The 25,801-nt window shown below is 45.3% G+C and overlaps 2 protein-coding genes across 2 annotated transcripts in view; both read left to right on the plus strand.

Annotated features, from left to right (window-relative positions):
* Positions 1 to 5,925: 5,925 nt before the first annotated feature.
* The window catches only part of LOC310843429 (uncharacterized protein), a 41,323-nt gene continuing 21,447 nt past the window's right edge, over positions 5,926 to 25,801 (plus strand). The window contains exons 1-3 of the mRNA XM_083736809.1: positions 5,926 to 5,972; positions 7,324 to 7,816; positions 8,420 to 8,501. Coding sequence (XP_083592935.1) covers positions 7,415 to 7,816; positions 8,420 to 8,501 — 484 coding nt within the window. The 5' untranslated portion in view covers positions 5,926 to 5,972; positions 7,324 to 7,414. The remainder of the gene's footprint in view (positions 5,973 to 7,323; positions 7,817 to 8,419; positions 8,502 to 25,801) is intronic.
* LOC310842781 (uncharacterized protein) lies at positions 8,732 to 25,693 on the plus strand (the record flags this gene model as incomplete). Its single annotated transcript, XM_083734920.1, has 3 exons — positions 8,732 to 8,801; positions 21,924 to 22,050; positions 24,543 to 25,693. Exons 2-3 carry the CDS (start codon positions 22,017 to 22,019, stop codon positions 25,691 to 25,693), a joined length of 1,185 nt encoding a protein of 394 aa, XP_083591046.1. The 5' UTR covers positions 8,732 to 8,801; positions 21,924 to 22,016.

Consider the following 25,801-nt stretch of genomic DNA (forward strand, 5'->3'; position numbering starts at 1 on the left):
TTATTGCAAAGTACTGGAAGACACAAGATTTACCCACCCTGGAAGAGTGGCAGATGAAGGTGATGGACTATATGGAATTGGCGGAAATGACTGGCAGAATCCGAGACCTGGGAGAAGAGTTGGTGGAAGAAGATTGGAAGAAATTTAAAGACTACCTGCAGAAATATTGTAAAATTAATGAATGTTAAATTGATGTTGGATTGAAAATAAGTGGTATTAGCAACAAAGTTAAAACGAATATGCAAAAACTGGAGTGATAATGGATGAAAATATTTAGTTATAATGTGTTAAGATATAGGGTTAAGATAAACAAAAGAGGCTAAGGATTTGCTGAACTGATTATGTAAACGGGAATACAAAAAGGGGAGGCGAGAGGTCAAGGAAAGTGGCAAATGACCCAAAAGATATAAAAAGTGGATTTGTTTTTTAACTTTTTTTTCCTTTCACTGATGTGTTTTTATTTTTTTTTTGCTCCATGTATTATTGTATTTTTATTTTTTGTATTTTTTTCTTTGTTCTTATATGTTCTCCTTTTTTATTCTGTAAACTTTTGTTTATTTTTTGTAAAACCTTAATAAATATCTTTTTAAAAAAAACAAAGTGTTGTTAGACAAACCTGAGGGATCTATCCGATTTTGCCTGGATTATAGGAAGCTGAACCATGTCACTAAAGCCGATGCATATCCAATGCCACATTTAGATGACCTGATCGAAGCTATAGGCCGGTGTCATTACATCACCTGCCTATACTTCACAAAGGGATACTATCAAGTAAAAATGGACCCTAGGAACCAGGGGGAAACTGTGTTTAGAAGTCGCTTAGGGCAGTTTGAGTTTAAAGAATGTGCCAGCCACTTTTCAACGACTGGTGGACAAAATCCTGAACGGATTACGAGGGTTCACAGTTGCTTATTTAGACGATATTGCTGTGTACAGTCCAACTCGGGATAAACACAAAGAGCACTTCGGGATTGTGCTACAGCAAATTAAAGAGATGGGCTTAACCATCAAAGCTAGCAAATGCCAGATAGGGGGCTCGATTATTCAATACCTGGGACACATGTTGGGAGGAGGAGTGATGAAACCTTTAGAGACAAAGGTAGAAGCCATTTCAAAATGGCCTACCCCTACCTCCAAGAAGAAAGTCAGAGCTTTCCTAGGACTAGCCGGTTATTATCGAAAATTTATTCCAAAATTTAGTGAGTTAGCAGCGCCTTTATCTGACCTAACTCGGAAGAAGGAGCCAGATAAGGTCAAATGGACAGCAGCGTGTCAGCAGGCCTTTGATGTCTTAAAAAGCGCCTTGACGTCAGGACCAGTCCTTGTTGCTCCTAATTACGATCGTGAGTTCACCGTCTTCACCGATGCCTCCAATGCCGGGATCGGGGCCGTACTGTGTCAACAGGGAGAGAAGGACAACCTGCATCCAATCACCTTCATAAGCAAGAAATTACTTCCGAAGGAAAGACATTTTCGACCATCGAGAAGGAATGCCTTGCCAACCTGCGGTTGAAAGTTAACCAGTGCACACTTATAATTTTTCTGTAGTTAACTGAATACCTAAGATATATCAGGTTTTATGTATAAATGTACATTTTGCCAGAACAGAGTAATTGATGTACCAATGTTATGTGGGATGTGAAGGGTGTAATAACAGGTTAGTAAATGTTTATTTGCCTTAGATATGTAATGCTGATTGATCAGGAGAATAACTACTGTAATTTTCGCTCCATAACATGCACTTTTTTGCTCCTAGAAAGTAAGGGAAAATGCCTGTACGTGTTACGGAGCGAATGCACTGGACTGGAGCCCAGGCTGCCGTCAGTCAAGCAAAGCGTCTGTCCTCGCTTTGCTTGCTTTAAAGCAACTTACGGAGGAGCCGGGGAGGAGGGAGGGAAGGAGAGCCATGGCAGCAAAGCGGGCAGCAGCCGCTTACACGGGAGGAGGGACAGACGGGAGCCATATCGAGCCGGAAGGAGGCAGGCGGTTAAACGCCAGCAGGAGCTTTTAAGAGAGTTGCGTAGTCAGCAACAGCTGCTGCAGCCTCAGCTAGCACAGGTCCGCTCGCTCTCTAAACGGAGCAATGAGGCTGCAGAGGGACGGCAGGGCACAGGAGGGGTTGGATCGGGAAGGGAAAAAATTAAGTAACCAGCAGCCCAAAAAACCCCAACCTCGAGCTCTGAGCCACCAGCGAGCGCAGTGAAAACCAGGAAGTAAAAAAAAAAGCTGGGGAAGGCACGGGATGAGGGAGAGGGCAAAACTATGCAAATCCCCCGCTTTCTCAGCTGATCCGCTGGGGACAGGAGCTGGAGGTGCTTTTTTACTTCTGCAGCTTGTTTTCAGGCAGGATAGATTTGAGCATTGTCTGGGTCCTAGTGCCCCTACTGCTTTTTTGTGCTCCATTCTATTGCTGCTGGTGGCTGCTTATCACTCAAACTGAACCTGATACCAGTAGCCACATGTACAAACAAAGTAGAAGGCTGCAAGGAGGAGCACTTTTACACAGCTAATGGCGAATCCCCTGCAATCCAAGTCCTCCTCACTTGCTCAAATCTATTCTGCCTCAAAACAAGGAGCGGAAGGAAAAGGCAGCAAACTGTTAAATGGAAAAAACCCCAGGCAAAGGGCAAATACCTTAAGTATACCTTTAAAGCAACAGTGCTCTTTCCCTCCCTCCTCCCCGCTCAGCTCGCCGAAAAGATCCTTCTCCACCCACCCCACGAGTGTTCCTTGTCCCTTGAGTGCTTTTCCTTCCCTCCCCACTTAAAACGTGGTTACAAAGCACGGATCCACATGGATCCTCAGGATTTTTGCACTGGGTCACCCCAAATTCACCGTCAGATCACATGTCTGTGGCCACAGCATGAACCACAAAAATCATACATCCACTGTTTCGTTTAGAATATTTTCTTCTTCTTTTCCTCCTCTAAAAACTATGTGCGTCTTATGGTCAGGTGCGTGCTATAGAGCGAAAAATACGGTAGATTAAGTTATCCCTCCTGAGTCAATCTTCTTAAGGGGGGAGGTATGTGGCGTTAGCCCTCCTAGGTGTGTGACATCATACTGGGTCATAAGGAAAGGGTTAACTAAGTGTAAAATGATTACAAGGCCACCCCCAGGTTTGTTTGTTTTTTTCAAACGCAACCTTTTATTATTCCGCAACTTACCATACAATTTCTCTTTCAATTTGCCCTCTTAAAAAACAAAAAATAAATAAATGCACAAAGGAGGAAAACAAAATACAAGAAAATACAAATGTGGACAGGTCCGATCCTTATGGGCCAAACTTGGGTCCCCAGCAGCTCCCGGACTACAGTTACCATCATCCCTTCCCATTGGTTTTGCTAGCTAGGGATGATGGGAGTTGTAATCCAAAACCAGCTGGAGACCCACGTTTGCTTTATAGGGAAAATAGGCTGGCCCTGTGACACCCTCTGCTGGACAAAAGCACTGCCCCAGAATGTGAACCACCCCCAGTACTGCTAACTGGAATTAATAGAGCGCAAAACTGAAGCTTGATCGGCACTTCTACCTCTAGGGAGCTTCTAGGCGCTTTCTGCACCACCTAGAGTACCCACAGAATTGTGGCGTCTACTGGCAACACACAGAGGAGAACAAATGAAAGACAAACACAAGGGGCAGGGAAAAACCTGGAAAGGGCCATATCAAATGGACATCCGTTGTGAAGAGGTCACTTTCCCCACTGCTGAACAATGCCACAGGTAGAGGAGATGGAATGCTAGAAGTGTTCTCCGGGGCAAGGGGAGCTGCTGGGAAAGTGAACTACGGGCTCAAAGTATTACTTTTTTAAAAGGCAGCTGCCTGGCAGCTCTGCATCACCTGGAGCAAGAGGTCTTGTTCTGGCTCCTGCAAAAGTCAGACAGTCAGTTCTTCTCAACTTCTCAAAATTAAGGGGAAATGTGTGTGCATCCTATAGAGCGAATGCAGTCTCCCTGGCTTCAGCGATAGCAACCCGAAGCCTCTGAAGCGTGCATTCCGGAGGCTTGGAGTTGCTTTCACTGAAGCCAGGAGAGTCTTGTCTTTGAGGCTGGCGGTGGGGGAAAGCAGCGCTTCCCCCCACGCCAGCCCCACAGACTGGGGGGGGGGGGCAGTGGGAAGGCGTGCAATACCTTCGCACTACTCCCCGACCTGGTTTTGAGGCTGGCAGTGGGGAAAAGCAGCGCCAACACTTGTAGCGTTTACCTAATAATAATAATAATAATAATAATAATAATAATTTATTATTTGTACCCCGTGCATCTGGCTGGGTTTCCCCAGCCACTCTGGGCGGCTTCCACAGCAACCAAAAATACACTAAAATGTCACACATTAAAAACCTCCCTGAACAGGGCTGCCTTAAGATGTCTTTTGAATCTCAGGTAGTTGTTTATCACTTTGACATCTGATGGGAGGGCGTTCCACAGGGTGGGCGCCATTACCGAGAAGGCCCTCTGCCTGGTTCCCTGTAGCTTTGCTTCTCGCAATGAGGGAACCGCCAGAAGGCCCTCAGCACTGGACCTCCGTGTCCAGGCAGAACGATGGGGGTGGAGACACTCCTTCAGGTATACTGGGCTGAGGCCATTTAGGGCTTTCAAGGTCAGCACCAACACTTTGAATTGTGCTCGGAAACATACTGAGAGCCAATGTAGGACTTTCAAGACCGGTGTTATACCTCAGTGCGGCACGGGGACTGACTGAGCGGGTGGAAAGATGCTTTCAGCCTCAGACACTTGGCGAGTTCTAAAATGGCCGTACAGGCTAGATTGACAACCCTGGCAGGCTGGATTCATCCCGTGGGACATAGTTTGAGGACCCCTGGCCTACACTTACTGTAGTTTCAGGCAGGGAGTTTCAGGCAGGGATTTCGTCCAGCCCTTGCAGGAGATGTCAGGGGTTGACCCTGGGAAATTCTGCATGCCAAGCAGATGCTCTAGGGCTCCCCATATTTCCCTAGCCATTCAATGTTATGCTATAGCAACCGTGGAGATTCCACCTGCCTCTTTCGAAAGGAGAACACCCACCTCATCAAATAATAATAATAATAATAATAATAATAATAATAATAATAATATATTTATACCCTGCCCACTGGCTGGGTTCCCAAGGCACTCTGGGCGGCTTCCAACAAAATATTAAAATACAATTGTCCATCAAATATTAAAAGCTTCCCTAAACATAAAAATAACAACAATCCATTTTCAGTCCATTGAATTAGCAATTAAGCATTTCTGGAAAGGGAAATGGCATACTTTTTTATTAGCCTAAAAAGCATGCATGAGAAAGTATTACTCATTTATGATGAGAATAGGATTAATTTATTTTGAACTTCGCTGGGTTCCTTGGCAGCCAGTGCGATTGTTTCAGCAGGACTAGAACTCAGGACCCGCTGCCTTGAGGGACATCTAAGAGCAGTTGGGCAGGGGAAAGGTCTCCCTTGGGAGGTGGGGGACTCTCCTTCCTTGGAGGTTTCTGAGCAGAGACCGGACGGCCATCTGCCATGGATGCTTTAGCTGAGATTCCTGCATTGCTGGGGGTTGGACTAGATGACCCTGGGATCCCCTCCTATCTCTCCACTCCGGAATTCTAGGAGGAGCTTCCTTGCCTCCTGCAAAGCCCTTTTCTCTGCAGGCTCTTCCTCTGGTTTCTGGCCAAGGGAGGGAGATGCTCAGAGTCCAGCCAAGAGCCTCACCCCCAAAAGGATATCTGGGCGTGGGCGTAGCCAGGGTGGCAACTGCCCCCCTAAATCCATAAAAAATAATAGAAATCTGAGGTTCTGCCAAGCTGAGAAGGCTGAGCTGGAGGGACTCGGCTTGGCAAGGGTTAAAGGGAAGTGAGTTGCCTTCCTAGAGAGAACAGGAAGCAAGAGGGGGCCAGGTCCTCCAGAGCCAAGGCCCCTCCCTCCGTCCCCAGTCCTTTCCTTGCTTTGGGGTCTCTCCTGCAAGGGCTGCCTCGCTCTCCCCTCCTGGGATCTGGTGAGTCTCCTCTCTCTCCCCCCAGAGGGTGCAGTGGGGAGACGGGGGAGGGGGTCCCAGGGCTGCAGCAGGGGAGGGTGCCTGGGGGGTCTGATCAGGGAGGGGCCAGGTCTGCCACGCTCTCCTTCCTGGCGATCAGAGGATCCCAAACTCATTTAGCCCTACCCCCCCCCTTCAGAAAAAATCTCCCTTCTTTAAACAAAGGAGTCCCTGGGACTTTAACTCTGTGTGACGTCGCTCAGCCTCATTGCACAACAGAGGAAACATGTGCAAATGGTTTTCCAAAGCTGGACTAGGAGGTGGACTAGCCCCCCCCCCAAAGAAAACCCCACGTGGAGGGAGGAAGGAAATGTGGGAGTGAAAGGCCAGGAATAAAGAGAGGGATCCCAGCCCATAGTCTGGCTGCTGCATTGCGGACCAGTTTCCCAGTCGTCTCCAAGGGCAGGTCCCCACGGAGGCCACTGCAGCAATCCCCTCGCACCCAGAGCATGGCATCCCAGGACCACATCCTCTCTGCCCCAAAGGGATTGTTGCTGGCAAACCAGCCGGAAATGGGTGCTGCTACTCACTGAGCCTCCAGGGACCTTGGCATGAATGGCTGTGTGTTTGTTAAGCTATCTAGCAGAATAATAATAATAATAATAATAATAATAATAATAAATTACCCGTCTAAATTTTTAGGCAGATGTCTTTGGCCCTGCCCACTTGGCCCTCAGGGGGTTGACCAGATATATACCTGGCCCTCAGAGCAAGGAAAAAGGGACCCCACCCCAGGCATCTGTCTGGAGAGCGGCAGAGAGTCCAAGTGCAAGAAAAGGAGACAGAAGCAGGGGAGTGGGGGTGGGGAGCAACTCCTGAGGACCCCCAGGTGAGGACCCCCACTAGAGCCAAGCATCCATTTTTCACAAGATACAAACGATTCGCTTGTCTGTTGGTTCTGACTTCATGCATTGACTGGAAGGCAGCAGAAACCAGGTTGATTAATCTCCCAGAAATCCCTTCAGTTGCCTCCACATTTTGCATTGCTAGAAGGCTAGAGACTTATTTCTTCTCCTCTTCCTGCTCTTTCTTTTCAAAAAGATAGCTCATGGTCTGGGATCTGGTGCAGTCCAGCCCTGTTTCCCAGCAAGACTCATCCATGCTTCCTCAGGGAACCATTCCCCACCTTCAGTTGCCTCCACATTTTGCATTGCAATCTTCTTTCTGGGAGAGCTTCTTCTTCTTCTTCTTCTTCTTCTTCTTCTTCTTCTTCTTCTTCTTCAGAAAATAGCTCATGGTTTGCTTGCTAAGCGAAGCTTTTCCTTCCTCTGACCTACAAATTCTGTAACAAAACAATGTATTTTCTTTGTAGGATTTCCTTGAGCTTTTCATTACAACAGACAGAACTTGGCAGAAGTCCAAAGGGTTCCTTCTGATCTCTCAGAGGCTTCCTGAGAGCACAGATGGATGAGCGAGACTTAGCTGGCCCTGAAGCAGGAAGAGGCCATGCCAACCAAACTGGGAGCAGTGGGGGATTCTGGGAAAACCCGGTGCAGAAGATCCTGGGTGAGGAGGACACCCTCCGCTCAGAGGTGCAGAGCCAGCAGTTGAGGCAGTTCTGCTGCCAGGAGGCCAAAGGACCACGAGAGGTTTGCAGCCGACTCTACCACTTTTGCCACCAGTGGCTGAAGCCGGAAAGGCACACGAAAGCTGAGATGCTGGACTTGGTGATCTTGGAGCAGTTCCTGGCTGTCCTTCCCCTGGAGATGGAGAGCTGGGTGAGGGAATGTGGAGCGGAGACCAGTTCCCAGGCGGTGGCCCTGGCCGAAGGTTTCCTCCTGAGTCAGGCAGAGGAGAGAAAGCAGGTGAGAGAAACTTTCCTCTGGATACTCTCAAGGGGCTCCAAACAGGACAGAGAACATCCCATAATGGTCTGCTGCTGGCCAATCCGTTTTATGGGAATATGTTATATGGCTTTAGTAGAAATGTTATTAAGAATTAAGTAAGAATAGATTGATTGTGGGTAAAGGTGTAGAATTCAAGGTTAAATTGTGCTAAGATAAATTATGGAACTAAATTTGAGAAAGAGGGAAAGGACTTGCTGAAACAACTAGTTGAACTAGAATACAAAAAGGGAGGTGTGAGGAAGTCAAGGAAATAAGCAAATTAAAGAGAAGGACATGAAAATACTGGTTTTTTTTCTCTTCTTAAATGTTTTTGCTTTTTAAATGTTTTTCTTTTTTAGTGTCTTGATGTACTGTGGTTGTTGTTGTTTTTTCTTTTATTGCTTGTTGTTTCTCTTGTCTGTATTTGTTAAATCCTAATAAATATTTTTTTTTTTTTTTTTAAAGAGAACATCCCATAATGGTCTGCTGATGGCCCATCCGTTTTATGGGAAAGCATCCATGGAATGAGATCTCACAGCCTTTCTCACCATTCTCTGTTTTGAATCCTTGTTTCTTTTTCAGGGAAAGGATCTCTTTGCAGAAATGGACCTGGATTCCTGTGAGGCAGAGAGGCCTCCGTTGGACACCAGAGAGAGGCCACTGGGTAAGGAGGAAGGTGGTTTTTCTCTGTTTGGTCTCATTCTGTTGGTTTTCCAACTCATCTGTGAGACGTATTTCTGCACAACTAACATATGAAATGGGCACAAACGTCCAAATGCTCTCAGCCGGAAAGGCTTTCTCAAAGGCCCATCTGCAGTTAGAGATGCCCTGTTTCACCTGTGAGAGAAGCAGACACTCCTGGCATCCTATTTACCTTTTATCTCTTGCAGTGATGCTGGCAAGACCTCCTGATCCGTCTTTTCATGGGGACAGAAGGGAAGCAGCGGCTGTGGAACCAGATCAGGTCAGGGGAAGCTGCCTTGTGGGGCCCGAGGCCGAGGGATGGAGCAATGTCATTGACTGGTTGGGCACAGAGGAGTGGTGGAAGGAAGCAGCTGGGGAACCAGGAAGGGAAGATGGCTCAGAGCCGAAGGAGTGGAGGTGGAGGAAGGATGAACGGTCAGAGGAAGAAGAGGGAGAAGCCTGGGAAGATGAGGTGTCAGAAGCTGAAGGGCTAACAGGGCTTAGTGAGCTGGGAGACTATGTGGCAGAATGCAGAGCAGAATCAGAGGCAGAAGAGGAAGGAGGCGAGTGGGAGGAGGGAGGTCGAGAGGCAGAGGTGAGTCAGGATAAGGAGGAGCCACAGGTGGCTCCCTCTCCTTTTGCCAGAAGCCACCCTCCCTGCTTGTCTCTCAGAGCCAGGAGACCCCCCTGCATTGCAGGAATCTCTGCTAGATCATCCAAGACAGATGGCCATCCAACAGAGGCTTATTTTATTTCTAGATTGATCACTGAATGCTCAGATTGGACAAATGAGAACAAATAGTGGCCTGGATTCACCTAACCAGCCCCATTGGCTGTAAAAAGGGGGCTGCCCCCCATTCCTCCCCCTCTCCATGCACCCATGAACCCCTGGAATTTGGCTCTAGGGCATTGGGAGGGAACTCCCCAGAACAGCTCAGGAGGAGAGTAGAATGTGGATCCTTCCATCAGGCAAACTGGAATGTTTGCGTAGGCAGAATGACTTGGAAAACACAAGGTGGAGTACCACCTATTTGCACAAAGACGAATACCCATAATTAAAACTTAGTATAAAATAAGCATCCAGAATTAAAATGTGCAGCAAGGCAATCCTCTTGAAACAACTCCCCTGCGTGAGTGCCTGAGGGCCCTGCTCCTGCCACTCACCACCTGGCCCAGGGCGGGGCCTGACAGGCCTCATAAGGACGGTTGCTGCTGCTCCTGCTGGCCAGGAGGACTCGGAGTGGCGCAATGTTCTTTTTAAAATGTTTTTTAAAATTTTCTTTTTTCCTTTTTGATTACTTTTTTGTGTGTGGGGGGTGGATGTTAAGACCAGACCATGTCATTACAGAGGAGGCAGGTTTAGTCATTGTTTGAGGACTATCCCTGCCTCCGGGTCTGGTACTGACTGGACGGATTCTAGAACCAGCAAGCGATACCCACATGACCTGAAGGTGCTGCTGTGCAATGCCAGGTCAATGATTCATAAAACCACTGCCATCCATGACTTGATCATGGATGAAGGACTTGACCTGGCATGTGTAACAGAGACTTGGTTGGATGAAGCAGATGGGCCTGTCCTTGCCGCTGCTTGTCCACCAGGTTTCTCTTACGCACAGCAACCCAGGCCTTGTGGGCGGGGAGGGGGGGTTGCAGTGCCATGGTCAGATCACTTCCTGGCGCAACTGGACTTTTCCGCGACCTTTCCCCTCTGCAGGGAGGTGGGACCGATTCAGATGGTCCGCCCCCGCCACTTAATGGATCCAAATGGTTTCCAGAGAGTGGTAGGGGATGCTTTATCCCATGTTGATGGCCTTTTAGCTGATTCCCTGGTGGCCCGCTGGAATGTGGAGTTAACCAGGGCTGTTGACTGTTTGGCTCCGAAGCGCCCTCTCCGATTGCATGGAGCCCAGATAGCCCCATGGTTTTCCACGGATCTGAGGGCAATGAAACAATCGCTGAGATGGCTAGAGCGCTGGTGGCGGATAACTCATTCTGAAGCTGACCGGACATGGGTTAGAGCTCAATGTCGAACCTACCAAGTGGCGGTAGCAACGGCGAAGAAGACTTTCTTTGCCGCCTCTATTGCATCTGCAGAAACCAGCAGCAGGAGACTTTTTCAAGTGGTTGGCAATTTACGGAACCACCTGCTACATCGGGGCCCAGTATGGGCCACATGATCTCCTGCAATGATTTTGCAAAGTTTTTTGCAGATAAAGTCGCTCAGATTCAGGAAGAGGTAGACTCCACCGTGGGAGCAGGGCCGGAGCAGGAGAGTTCTTTTTAAAAATAAAAATAAAAATGAATATTTATTAGCTTTTTCCACAATAAAACAAAAACAAAAATAAACAAAAAAATAACAAACATACAAAAATACAAAACTTAAAAACAGTTAAAAACACATAAAATTTCAATTACTTAATTTCTTTTAACTTATTTCTCAGACCTCGCACCTCCCCTTCTTGTATTCCAATTCAAATTATTAGCTCAGCAAATCCTTATTACTTATTTCTCAACTTTAACTTAATAATTTATCTTAACATATTATTATTTTATTTTTTCTCCTTCATCCCTTTCCTTAAGGTTATTTTTGCTAACCTTATTTTCATTTAATTTAATTCATTTTAAAGTCCAATTCTACCTTATCCAAACTTAAACATCAATACTTATCCATCAATTCTTATTCTTAAAACCCTTTCCCAAGGTCGACCAAGATTCCCTTCCACGAATTTCCCAATTTTCATACTAATAACAAACAAAATAAAAACAGATTAAATTGTAATTATGAACCCTTTGGATTCCCAGACTCCACCCCCCCCTTTCCCGGTTTCAGCCCCCAACAAGTGTCCATCAGTCTTGATCTACTATCAGCCTGGAGATCTCATGTCCGAGGCTCTTAATTCTCTCTCAGTTCCTCTCTGCCGGTCTTTTTGATAGTCCTTAATATTGAACACCAAATCTCGGAGAAGCTCCGGCCCAACAGGATCCATGTTTCTTCCAGCCAGACCTCCATACTTAAAAGCAGAGCCTATGGGGTGTTCCAAATCTTGTTTCTTACTCTTTTCCAGTCCAAAAATCCCCAAAGCTCTAACTTCCACCTTAATCAAATTTGTAATCCTTAGGTCTTCAGATCTCCTCATAAGAAGATCTCTCCATTTCTCAATCTCCAATTCAGGCCAGACTTTCCACATCAAGTCTTTATTTTCCTTTGTTGTCATCATATCAGGCCTCAAACTCTCTTTTGACATCTGCGAAATTACAGCTCCTCCTTCCTTTTATTCAGAAGCAACATATGTCTCCTTCTCCAAATTCTCAAAGCTCACGAGTTTCTCTGTTTGTCCAGTTGCACAGGCTTCCTGATTCAAATCCTTATCAAATTCAATGAAATTATTTACTGTTAAGTCCAGAGTTGTAACATTTGTAGCCAAAACATCAATTTGGCCTTGTAACTTACCCAAGAGAACAAATACTCTGCCCAACTCAGCCTGGATTTTCCTTCCTCCAGCCATTCTTGTAATGTCCCAAAACCCCCTCTAGAGGGATTTTGGTTCCTTAAATGTTTCTTTCAGTTCAAATCCAAAAGTCAAGTTAGTTTGTATCAGCTCTTCCTTATTTTCAACAGATTGTAACAAAAATAACCAGCAGAAGCCACAGAAACAAAGTTCTCTTTTTCCGTCTTAACAGCTAATTTGACAGCTGTCAAACTCTTCAATGCCTCATCAGCAGGCTCTCTCGCAGAGCACTCCCGGCTCCGGGGGGGGGGACACTTCAGCTCTCAAAATTAGTTCTTTATCCTCCAGTACGATTTCTTATAATGCCAAACCGTGAAATTAAAGTCTTTTACAAAAAAAAAAAAAGAATTCTCTCGACCTTAGTTAGCAGGTCCTTTGCTTTAAATTATTTACAAAGAGGGGGGGCTGACTTCCTGTTTAAGCCTTCCCCACTCGCGCCTAATTCGTAAAAAAAAAATTTTAGAAAATTTCCATACTACTCACGGGTTGTTACTTTAAAGTCCAATTGTTCACAAGAAGAAGTCAGCGCTCTCCGACCATGGCAATGCGGCTTCGCTCCGCAGAAGGAGCAGTCTACTCTCAGCACCGCGCCACTCACCCCTTCCCTGTTCCGGAGCCTTTAAAAAGGCTCCTTCGCAGCTTGGGGGGGCGCAAATGGTGTCCACTGAGTCACCACGCTCACAGGCTTAACCGCCTATGATTTTTGAGGGTCCCCACGTTGCCGCAACGGCAAGACCCAATCCTGCGGAGCCGATTCCCTCCGGAACCCAGAGGGAATCCGCCATTAGTCAATCGCGCTAACCTGGAAGTCCTGGAGCAGGAGAGTTCTTGTGTCCTGTCTAGTCAAGTTGCGTGGGATCAATTCCAGTCTGTTACCTCCAAGGATGTGGACAGGCTGCTTGGGCAAGTGAAACCGACCACCTGTCTCCTTGATACTTGCCCATCCTGGCTTATAAAAGCTAGCCGGGAAGGGCTGGGCGATGGGCTCTGCAGGGTGGTGAATGCTTCTCTCTGTGAGGGAGCCTTCCCAGACCCGCTGAAAGGGGCGGTCATTAAGCCGCTTATTAAAAAACCATCTTTAGATGCTGCCAATATGGCTAACTATCGCCCAGTCTCAAATCTTCCATTCTTGGGCAAGATGATTGAGCGAGTGGTGGCTGAAGAACTCCAGGCACGCCTGGAAGAAGCGGACCATTTGGATCCCTTCCAGTCAGGATTCAGGCCTCATTATGGGGCTGAAACTGGCTTGGTCGCACTGGTTGATGATCTCCGGCGGGCTACGGACAAAGGTGAGAGCTGTTTCCTAGTTCTGCTGGATCTCTCAGTGGCGTTTGATACCATCTGTGGAGAGAATCAGAACTTACAGGGTTAAGAAGTTCTGAGTGACGTCTCTCATTCTGAGGCGTGGCTCACCAGAGGGGAGTATCTCTCTCTGTGTTCAGTCTTCTTCCGTTCTCTGACGGTGAGACAGCTGAGTGCCCTCTCACCGGGTGATCTATGAGTTGTTTTTCTACACGATTAAAGACCAGAAAGAGATAAGCCAGAACGCTCGTCTGAAGTCTGATTTATCACATACGCACTGCATCAGTTTCTACGCTGCGTTAACTCTGCTACAAGTAGCTGACGGTAACCAGAGCTGCGCAAAGGAAGTGTGCCGGGCTAAAGGGCTTCCGAAGGCTACACAAACAGCCATAAATTTCGCCATAGGTTGTGGGAGGTCAGCAAAAGCTTTGAAGCTGATGTGTGTGTGTTGAAGCCAACTGAACAGAAGCTGGAACTCGCTGGGAGAAGCTGGTCTGCTGAGTCGGGTGCCGGAGAGCTGCTGCTGTTTACGTGAGTATGCTCAGCCCCGGGGGAGAGATGGCTCAGTCCCAGGAGCATGGCTTTGAGCTTAAGCTGCCATGTGAGAAGCTGAGTTGCCAAAGTTGGTTGCAGTGGAGTTTTCATTTTTTTTTAATAAATTTTTTATTAAGCTTTTCCATAAAATCTCCAATCATACAAAATTCCACATCACATATTTTAACTTATTGGACCTCCCTCAACTTCTCTGACAATCATTCGTAGTTAAATTTCTATCTTCACATTCCTTAATTTTGATATTGCCTTTGAATACAATATTTCTGTCCTCATTTACATTCTTGCAATATTCCTTAATTTTTCACAAAGCTTCTTTAAATATTCTCTAAATTTCCCCCAGTCCTCTAAAAACTTATAGTCCCTTTGGAATCTGATTTTTCCAGTTAGTTTATCCAGTTCTGCATAGTCTGTTAATTTTATTCTCCATTCTTCCACGGTCGGTACTTCTTGTTTCCATTTTTGAGCCATCAATGTTCTCGCTGCTGTTGTTGCGTACTGAAAAAGTTTACAGTCCCTCTTATTTATGTCCGTTCTAGTTATTCCCAGCAAGAAGGTTTCTGGTTTCTTAACAAAGCTATATTTCAGCATTTTCTTTAACTCATTATATATCATTTCCCAGAACCCCTTTACTTTCTTACATTCCCACCACATATGCATAAATGTACCTTCTTTCTCTTTACATTTCCAACATTTGTTACAAGTTTTGTACATTTTTGCTAATTTGGCTGGTGTCATATACCATCTATATACCATTTTCATGATATTTTCTTTTAATGAAGTACATGCTGTAAACCTCAAATTTTCATTCCATATTTTTTGCCAGTCTTCCATATCTATATTATACCCTAAATCTCTGGCCCATTGGATCATTACCACTTTTACTTCCTCATCTAACGTGTGCCATTCCAATAAAATTTTGTACATTTTTGAAATTATCTTACAATCATTATTAACAATTTCTGTTTGAAATTTTGAATATTTTTCTTTATATCCTTTTTCTTTCACGTCCTTTTTAAACATATCACTTATCTGATAATAGTGCAACCAATCATATACATGTTCTTTTACTTGCTCATATGGTTTCAATCTCCATTTCTCTCCTCCTTTCACCACCAAATCTCCATAAGTAATCCATTCACTCCTCATATTAGCAAACAAATTATATCTAAACTCTTTTTCTTTAGAAATTGTTCCACCTTGTTCCGTTTTTTTTATTCAGTCTGTTAATATTCCAGTTCCATATCTTTAGTGCCATATTGTTTCCAATTAATAAAAATAAAAATTTCTCTAATTTATTTTGTTATAATCTTTCCTCTTCTTCCTCTTCTTCTTCTCCTTCTTCTGTCTCCTCTTCTTCATCAGGTTGTCCTCCACTTTTCTTCTTTATATCCACTCCTCCTGTTGCTCCTTTACCTTCTTCTTCTTCCTCAGCTGTTAATTCTTTGTATTTTCTCTGGAATTTGCCTATCTCCTCCGGGCTGGTCAGTCTGTGTCTCTTATTTTTGTAGATAAAAGAGATCCCTTCCGGGAACTCCCACTTGAATTCTATGTTGTTCTTTTTGAGCACTTGCACTTGTGATTTGTAAGGATCTCTCCGTTTCAGCAATCTAATTGGAATGTCTTTAAAGATAATTATGTAACATCCGTCTATAGACAATCTTTTTTCTCTATTTTTCTGAAGGACCAAGTTTCTCATATTTCTATCCTTAAAAGTTATAAGGCAGTCCCCTGGAAATTTCCTTGCTTTGGTTGTTCTCACTTTCATTCTGAAAGCATTCTGCACTGTATTTGCCACCTCCTCTTCCTGAAGCTCCAACCACTGTGCCAATTCTGTTACTATTTTTTGTCTAATATTCTCACCTTGACTTTCTGGTATCCCTCTCAACCTTAAGTTAACTTCCCGTTGTCAAAGTTCATTCATGGAGATCGCATCCCACATTTCTTCTTGTGATTTATTAGTTTCCAGGAGACCGACCCTGATTTTATCATCTTCACGTTTTAGCTCCTTCATTTCCAATTTTGTCCTTTTCATTCCTTCTTCTAACACATGGGTTCTTTTAGATACCTCTTTAATTTGTCCTTTCAACTCATTTACTGTTTCGTCTATTTTCTTATCCATTTTCCCAATCTTTGAGTCCACCTGTTCAATCTTTGTTTCTAAGTTCTTCTCACTCTGTCTGATCTCTGCGAACATTTTTAGTATTTCAGATCTAAAGTCTGATTCTTGCTTGGACCCCTTTCTTTCTGCCGGGGTCCCCCCATCCGCCCCTTTCTTTGGTACATGCGACATTTCTCACAATTATATTAATAATTAATAATAGCCTGTTTCAATATTCAAATTACAATTACCTGTCCCGAAAAAAAGATAAATATAAATTAATTTTTCCAATTTTCCAAAATTCAAATCAAAATTCAATCATTTAAGGTCAAAAGAAGTCATCAAAATTCAATATATTTAGTCCTAATATGATTATAATAAGTCTTTTTAATTAAATGTCCAATATCTTCGTCTTCTTGCCACCAATTAGGCTAATCCACCAGATAAGCTAATCCAAGAGCCAAAGAAAGATTTATGTTAATCCTTACAGAGTAACTTATTTATTTAATAACTTATTTTTTAAACCACTCTTAATCTTCTTGCCCTCAATTAGGCTAAATCCCACAGAAACTCAGATTAGCGAAAAGTTCCGAAAAAAATACAGGCAGATTGGAGTTCCTCACCCAAAAATCAGAGATAAAAAAAACAACTTCAAACACAGCAGGCCAGGCCAGAGAATCAAACCAAAACCAGAAAAACAACTTGTAGTTTCTCCCCCATCCACCAGGAGTCCACCATCCGACACAAAGGGGAAAAAAAGAGAAGAGAACAAAAAGCAAAAATAAATGCCCAATTTTTAATTTAACTTTCCCAAAACAGTGGCAGTAATATCCTGTCAGTAAAAGTTATTTAAAGTTGTTTGAAGTTATTTAAAGCTGTTTAAAGATATTTAAAGTAAAAGTACCGTACAAAACAAGGCTTCTTCCCCCTCCTTCTTCTTCCAGGCACACGAGAACAGTGAGCAATGGAGTCTCATTAGCACAATGGAATCTTCCGTTGCGCAGAACTTTCAAAAGTGAAACTAAGTTTCCCTTCTTTTCCCACCGTCACAAAGAGGACTGCAAGTAGCAAAAAAAGTAGCTAAAAATAGCAAAATATTGTCCTTTTGCTCCCCCTCTACTTTCCTATTCCGTCAGTTATTTTGTTTCTTCTAATATAGTCCGGAAAAGTTAGAGAGGAGAGAGAAACTTATCCGCTAGCGTCACTCACGTTTTTCACCGCTTTGTTTAGATCTCTGTGTCCGCAATGATTCCAGATGGAAGTTGAGCTCTCTTTTACTTCCTTTTGTTCGAATCTCTCCTTAAATAAAGTCCGCATTAATCCATCCTTATTTGAGCTCAAATTTGGTTTTTTTGAGAATCCAGCGCTTCTTCTACAGGCTCGGGGCTTCGCTTTTTCGGAGACAGCTATGGCTTCCCTCAGCCCGCTTCTCCCCCCGCCGTACTCTTCACTCCGAAACGGAGCTACCTGATGGCCGAGAGGTCAGCGATTTGGCTCCGCGGGAACCAGTGTATCTGAACACCCTCCAGATACTTTTCAGGGGACCACGGCGCCCTGTGGAACCCCTATTTTCTCCGAAAAGCTCGGGATTCTCCGCTAGGAAGAAATCCCCGCCTGAGTCGGAGTCGCGCTGAACCGGAAGTCGGTTGCAGTGGAGTTTTCAAGCAGAGTTGTGGCTGGTCGGGACACAGCTATGGGAAGTTGTTGCGCCACCACAGAAGGAGGCTAAAAAGGCTGCAGAGCTAAGTGAAGCTGAGAAGCGTGTGCTTGCTTTTTTGGCAGAGAATGTGAATGCTGATCTGAAGCCAGTTGTTCTGGATGCTAAAAGGCCTGAGGCTGCTTGGCTGGCACTCCGTGAGGCTTGTAAAGCGGGAGTGGGAAGCAAGGGCCAAGATGTGGCTGCATCCGAAGGGGAGAGGCAAGATGGCGCTGGGCACATTCTTGAGAGTCGACACACAGCTGGGAGGAGCTGTAACCCCCCACGGGGGGACGAAGGGACTGTTGCTGGCAGCTGTATGAATGCTGCCACGTGCCTGTGTGAGGAGCCAGGAGAGAGGCCAAGTGTTGGGAGCCCTTTACCCACCAGAAGGGGTGCAGGAAAATGTCCTGGGAGCCCTGAGAGCAGTGGGGGGGCAGTGAGCGGTGAAAGCTCAGAGAAGCCTCATTTTCCAACGGCAGCCAAGAGTTGTTTTCGTCGTGAGTCGGAGCCTGGGAAGCTGCAAAGAGTTAGAAGCTTCAAGGTCAGCCATCTGCGAAAAGTAAAGATAACAGCTACAGAGCTGTGTGGGAACGCGGAGACAAGTCCGGTTTCCAAGGCAACGGAGAGAGTTGCATCTATGGAAGCTGTGAAGGTCGTGGGCAAGTCTTCCTGCAGAGGGGAGTTTGTTGCCGTGACAACCAGAGATGACAGCTGCAGAGGCCCCAAGGACGGGGGCAGCGAGACGATTGTTGCTATGACAGTGCTGAAGGACAACTCCAGTGAGGAGAGAGTGCTGCGCTGGGTCATAGACTCTGGAGCCAGCAGGCACCTGATAACAGCGACACCTGCTGTCGAGATGTGGAACTGCAGAACTGTTCCAGGGGGGAAAACTGTTGAATTCGCTGATGGGACCAAAAAACCGATATCTAATGTGGCAAATGTTCATGTTTCTGTCTTGCAGGCGGAGTTGGAAGTCTACGTGGCACCTGGGATGAAACATTGTCATTTATCTGTCCCTTGTCTCTTACAGGAGGGGTATAAGGTGTGCTTCGAAAACAATGTCTGTACAATTTTCAGAGGGGGGAAGCAACTGGTCAGTGTTGCAAAAGGGCAGAACAACCTCTTTGTTCTGGAAATGCCTCTGAAGGGTGGAAAAAATGCTGGGAAAGCACAAGCAAAGTGTGAAACCGTTCCCACTCATGTTTCATGTGCTTGTGTGTGTTTCATGTTCTTTAGAAGAGATCCAGATGTTGCAGGAGTGCACTAAAGGGTTCAAAATACAGGAATGTGGCAGATCCCTAAATTGTAGGGCATGCAAAATGGCAAAGGTAAAAGGGTGCAGTTATCCCAGGGTGGAGAGGGTAACCACAAAACCTTTTGAGCTTGTGCACACAGACCTTTTGGGCCAATGCCAAAGCCAAGTCTGGGCGGGGCCAAGTATGTGCTGACACTGCAGGATGATTTCAGCCAAGTTAGTTGGTCTTTTGTGCTGAAATTGAAAGAAGATGCACCACAACTGATCAAAGACTGGGTTACAGAGGTGGAACTAAGGTTCTCCACCAAGGTGAAGGGGTTCAAGAGTGACCAATGTGCAGAGTTTACTGGGTCTGCTCTGCAGGAGTTCTTTCGACAGAAAGGGATACGTCACAAGGTGACGGGTGCTACTTCTCCTCAGGAGAGGGGAGTGGCGGACCTGACAAGTAGAGCTCTGGTTCAAGCAACAGAAGTTCTACTGTGTGACTCTGGTTTGCCTCAAAGTTTTTGGTGGGAGGCGATGAGGACGGTGCAATTCACGTCTAACAGGTCCTACAATTCAGTGGTAGGTGAAACCCCACATTTTGTGCTCTACGGAGAGAAGCCGCAAGTGCATTTCTTCCATGTGTTTGGGTCACCAGCCTTGGTGCCGGTGCCAAAAGCTCAACAAAAGCAGGGTGGCCCTAAGTTCCAGAAGATGATTTTCTGTGGGTATGAACCTGCAACAAAGGGGTGGAGGTTTGCATATCCAGAAGGTGATCAGACCAAGCTTCTGATCAGCAAACGTGCTGAGTTCTGTGAGCAGGATGGTTGGTCAAAGCGCAATGCTAGTCCTAAAGTTCTCTCAGAATGTCTGTCCGATTCTGAGGATGAGGGAGAGCCAGAGGCTGAACCTGTTGATGAGGACCAGGTCGATGACCAGGGTCAAGAACAAGGTTGAGCATCTCCACAGGTTGTTAAAAGAGAGCCCAAGAGTGAGCCTTCGTCTCCTGTTAGCATAATGCAGAAAGCCCGAAGACGCACTAAGTCAGAGGGGGAGTCCTGTGATGTAGAGGACACACTTGCTGGCCCCAGTGGGTCAGAAGGAACTCCTGAATTTGTGCTCAGGAGGTCCACTCGAGCAACGAAGGGAATTCCACCTGAGAGGTATCAGGCCACCAGTGTGTGGGTTGGTTTCGCACAGTACGAACCTGGGAGTTTTGAGGAGGTTCAACAGTTGCCTGACAAAGACGTCAGGAAGGGGCGAAAGGCAATGGGAAGGGGATTGAACTCTCAGAGGTCTGTACATGTATGTTCACAATTTCCCTCAGGATGAGAGATGAGAGGGGGTGTGGAGAGAATCAGAAATTACAGGCTTAAGAAGTTCTGAGTGACGTCTCTCATTCTGAGGCGTGGCTCACCAGAGGGGGGGAGTGTTTCTCTCTGTGTTCAGTCTTCTTCCATTCTCTGACGGTGAGACAGCTAAGATGAGTGCCCTCTCACCGGGTGATCTATGAGTTGTTTTTCTACACGATTAAAGACCAGAAAGAGATAAGCCAGAATGCTCATCTGAAGTCTGATTTATCACATACGCACTGCATCAGTTTCTACGTTGCGTTAACTCTGCTACAAGTAGCTGACGGTAACCAGAGCTGCGCAAAGGAAGTGTGCCGGGCTTAAGGGCTTCCGAAGGCTACACAAACAGCCATAAATTTCGCCATACCATCGACCATAACATCCTTCTGGACCGTCTTGAGGAGCTGGGGGCACTGTCATACAGTGGTTCCTCTCCTTCCTCCTCGGCCGTGTTCAGAAAGTCGTGATGGGGGATGAGTGTTCAGACCCCTGGGCTCTCACTTGTGGGTGCCTCAGGGTTCTGTCTTCTCCCCCATGCTTTTCAACATCTCATGCAGCCGCTGGGAGAGATCATCAGGAGGTTTGGGCTGGGTGCTCATCAGTATGTGGATGATACCCAACTCTACCTCTCTTTCAAATCGGAACCAGTGAAGGCAGTGAAGGTCCTCTGTGAGTGTCTGGAGGCAGTTGGGGGATGGATGGCAGCTAACAGATTGAGGTTGAATCCTGACAAGACAGAAGTACTGTTTTGGGGGGACAGGAGGCGGGCAGGTGTGGGGGACTCCCTGGTTCTGAATGGGGTAACTGTGCCCCTGAAGGACCAGGTGCGCAGCCTGGGAGTCATTCTGGACTCGCAGCTGTCCATGTAGGCACAGGTCAATTGTGTGTCCAGGGCAGCTGTTTATCAGCTCCATCTGGTACACAGACTGAGACCCTAACTGCCCGCAGACTGTCTCACCAGAGTGGTGCATGCTCTGGATATCTCTTGCTTGGAGTACTGCAATGCGCTCTATCTGGGGCTGTCTTTGAAGGTGACCCGGAAACTACAACTAATCCAAAATGCGGCAGCTAGACTGATGACTGGGAGTGGCCGCCGAGATCACATAACACTGGTCCTGAAAGACCTGCATTGGCTCCCAGTACGTTTCCGAGCACAATTCAAAGTGTTGGTGCTGACCTTTAAAGCCCTAAACGGCCTCGGTCCATTATACCTGAAGGAGCGTCTCCACCTCCACCGTTCTGCCCAGACACTGAGGTCCAGCGCTGAGGGCCTTCTGGAGGTTCCCTCGCTGCAAGAAGCCAAGTTACAAGGAACCAGACATAGGGCCTTCTTGGTAGTGGCACCCGCCCTGTGGAATGCCCTCCCACCAGATGTCAAAGAGAAAAATAACTACCAAACTTTTAGAAGACATCTAAAGGCAGCCCAGTTTAGGGAAGCTTTTAATGTTGAATAGATTATTGTATTTTAGTGTTTTGTTGGAAGCCGCCCAGAGTTCTTGCTGGGGAAACCCAGCCAGATGGGCAGGGTATAAATAAATTATTATTATTGTTATTATTATTATTATAACAACAGGAAGGAAACAACTGAGCATTGTGTAGCAGATCATATTTCTGCTGTTTCAGAGGAGGACATTTCCCTTTTTCTTTTAGGGTTCATTGTGCTTTGCAGACGTTGCTGTTCGTTTCACGGAAGAGGAGTGGGCGTTGCTGGATCCTGACCAGAGAGCTCTGCATAAGCACGTCATGGAGGAGAATCATGGGATCGTGGCCTCTCTTGGTAAGGCTCCCTGTGGGATTGTCATATCTGCCTGGAAATTCAAAAAATACCTCTATGGGACCAACCTCATATATTTTTACAGAGCTCAACAGCACTCCCTATAACACCTGGGAACCTAACACCCCCACAATAAAGAGTTAAATACAGTTTTTTCTTTGAACAATCTTCCTCAAATTATTCCTTTTTCTACCACAATTGGGCTGGTCTGAACTTCCCAGGCCATCTTCAATGTCAGCTTCAGAATTGTTAGGAAAGCTAAGTAGTTTCAGGTTTTTGTTTTTGCTCCTGTCAGTCTTGGGTTGACCAAAGAGACGACTGGCAGCGAAGCTCAGGTGCTGCCAGCCAGAGAAGAAGCAGGCCTAGGGAGAGGAGAGTTAGCAGCGGAAGGCAGAGAGGAGGGGGAGAAGAACTGTCATCTGAGCTCTGAACAAAGGGGAGAAGAAAAAGAGAGACAGAGTGACAGACAGCTGTGTGAGAGCTACAGGAGTGAGTCAGATGCTGGAATGCAGGAAGCATTCTCTGCCAAATCTCATAGGATCTGAAAAGTGGTCGAGAGGCTCTAAAGATACTGGAAGAGAAGGTGGGGGCTTCTGTGCTGGGGAAGGGGGAGGAGCTCAGTCTGGGCAACTCCATCTTATGGGGAGTACGATGAGTAGAGGAGCTCCATCCAAGTTTGTTGTTTTAGCAATAAATCTGAAATTATTAACCGAGTCGTCTCACGTTTGTGGGAGAGACCAAGCCATAACAAGGACTGACATCAGAGATGGAGGGATGCCATGACTGGGCCAAACAAAATCCATCCCAGAGAAGAGCTATGGAATCTCAGGTAGTAGTAGCAGTGATGATGATGATGATGATACATTGGTACCTCGGTTTACAAACTTAATCTTTTCCAGAACAGGTACCACTGTAGTAATAATAATAATAATTGTTATTTCTACCCTGCCCATAGTAATAATAATAATAATCTGATTCCATATAAAAAGAACATTAATTTTAAAATGAACAACTTATACTAGTGGCCAAAATTGTGCAAACCTTTTGTGAAAAGTGTATTTCTGAGGTTTGATGGCTCATAACACCATTTTTGTGTGGAGTAATACCATAAAATTATAGAGCAATGGAAAGACAATTTAATGAAGAATGTAATGCAATTGATTTTATGAAGGAGTATTTATTAGAACAGCAGTCATAAAGAAAAAACGTGAAACCTTTGGTAACCATTGGTAACCTGTAGCTTTCATTACAGCCTTACAAAGCCTTCCTTTGAAGTGAACCAAGTTTTTAGTTCTACAGCTGTAATAATGTGAAACCAAGATTGAATTATTGGCTCTGTTCATTGGGCATTATTGCTGGGTTGCTTCTGACTAACAAGTTTCTTTCAAGTATTTCATTTATGTATTTGGGGGCATTTACATTCCCATTAATGACACAAATTCTGCCCACACCTTTTGCTGCCATCCAACCGCAGATCATCACACTATCTGGGTGTTTCACGGTCAGTGTAATGCAAGTAGGATGTAAATCTTCTCTGATTCTTCTTGTGTATTTCATGCCGTCACTACCAAGTAAGGAGATTTGTGTCTCATCCATCCAAATAACACTGTCCCATTGTTCCTCTGTCCAGTTAATATGGGTTTAATCTTTTCAACCTTTGCTTGAGAGATAACAATGGCTTTTTCCTTAGAATTCTAACATTTCGACCAGTCCTTGCACTCAGCTTCACATTATATTGCGCCATGTCATCTTGTATACACCAGGATGATATTCTTCTTTCAGGTAGGGACAGTCTCTCCATTCTTAGATCTTCATTTCCCTCTGGGCACCTTTTCCTGTCTTTACCTGTCTGATTTTGTAGTGACTGAGTCTCCTTATATCTCTTCAAAAATATAGAAAGGTCAGCTTTGGTTATGTTTCCCCCAATCTCACTATTAATTTCTTCATAGCAGTAGCCTGGTTCACTTAATAGTACTATTTTACAACGCTTTCTGGGTGACCAGTCAACTCTTTTTGCCATTTCTATAATTTTATTATGTTTTACAACCTCAATAAATGAAAGAACACAAAAAACCCAACCAACTTGATAGCAATCACATAACACAATGACAAAAGTCAACCTTAGCAAGTTGTGCCTCCTTTTTCTGGTTATTTGACTATAACATTTGATAGAATATGGGTAATTGAACAAACTTTGTTGGATTGCATTCTTGATTAAATTATCTTTCCATTGATATACAATTTCATGTTATTCCTATAAAAGTAGTGGTGTTATGAGCCATCAAACCTCTGAAATACACTTTTTTTCTAAAAAGCTTCCACAATTTTGACCACTACTGTATATCAAACAAACCAACATTCAACAACTCATCAGAATCTCATAATAAATATGTTGGTTAATGACAAACAACACAGGTAATGAACAAACGCCCAACTTCCTTCAGTTCTTCTTCATTTGTTCCTGAGGCTCTAATCCCTTTTTGTCTCCCTTGCAGATTGTGATGAATCGGAAATCGAGAACAAAGGTGACCACGAAAAAATCCCCAGAGAGGAGAAACCACATAAAAAATTGGAGGGTGGAGAATGCTGCAGTCAGAGCTCCCATTCCACTTCCCATCAACAAAATCAAATTGGAAAGAAACTCTATCAGTGCATGGAATGTGGAAAGAGCTTCAGTCAGAGCTCCCATCTCACTTCCCATCAAAGAATTCATTCAGGGGAGAAACCCTATCAGTGTGTAGAATGTGGAAAGAGCTTCAGGAAGAGCTCCCATCTCACTTCCCATCAAAGAACTCATACAGAGGAGAAACCCTATCAGTGTGTGGAATGTGGAAAGAGCTTCAGTCAGAGCTCCTCTCTCATCACCCATCAAAGAATTCATAAAGGGGAGAAACCCTATCAGTGTGTGGAATGTGGAAAGAGCTTCTGTCAGAGCTCCCAACTCACTTTCCATCAAAGAATTCATACAGGGGAGAAACCATATCAGTGTGTGGAATGTGGAAAGAGCTTCTGTCAGAGCTCCAATCTCACTTCCCATCAAAGGATTCATACAGGGGAGAAACCCTATCAGTGTGTGGAATGTGGAAAGAGCTTCAGGAAGAATTCCAATCTCACTTCCCATCAAAGAACTCATTCAGAGGTGAAACCCTATCAGTGTGTGGAATGTGGGAAGAGGTTCCGGACGTGCTATGAGCTCACTTCCCATCAAAGAACTCATACAGGGGAGAAACACTATCAGTGTGTGGAATGTGGAAAGAGCTTCAGTCACAGCTCCAAACTCACTTCCCATCAAAGAATTCATACAGGGGAGAAACCCTATCAGTGTGTGGAATGTGGAAAGAGCTTCAGGAGGCGCTCCGAACTCACCTCCCATCAAAGAATTCATACAGGGGAGAAACCCTATCAGTGTGTGGAATGTGGAAAGAGCTTCCGTCAGAGCTCCCATCTCACTTCCCATCAAAGAATTCATACAGGGGAGAAACTCTTTCAGTGCATGGAATGTGGAAAGAGCTTCAGTCAGAGCTCCAATCTCACTTCCCATCAAAGGATTCATACAGGGGAGAAACCCTATCAGTGTGTGGAATGTGGAAAGAGCTTCAGTGACAACCACATTCCTTGTTCCACCATTCCTTGTTCCATGATCTAATCTAAGTACTGGACTCTGCAATAGCCTGATCTATTAGAAAGCTAAAAATGCATGAGAATCCTTCATTGGGGTGTAGGCAATAAGACACTATACATTGAACATAAAAAC

Source organism: Podarcis gaigeae, assembly GCF_964106915.1.
Source record: "Podarcis gaigeae genome assembly, chromosome: 4".
NCBI classification, from domain to species: domain Eukaryota; kingdom Metazoa; phylum Chordata; class Lepidosauria; order Squamata; family Lacertidae; genus Podarcis; species Podarcis gaigeae.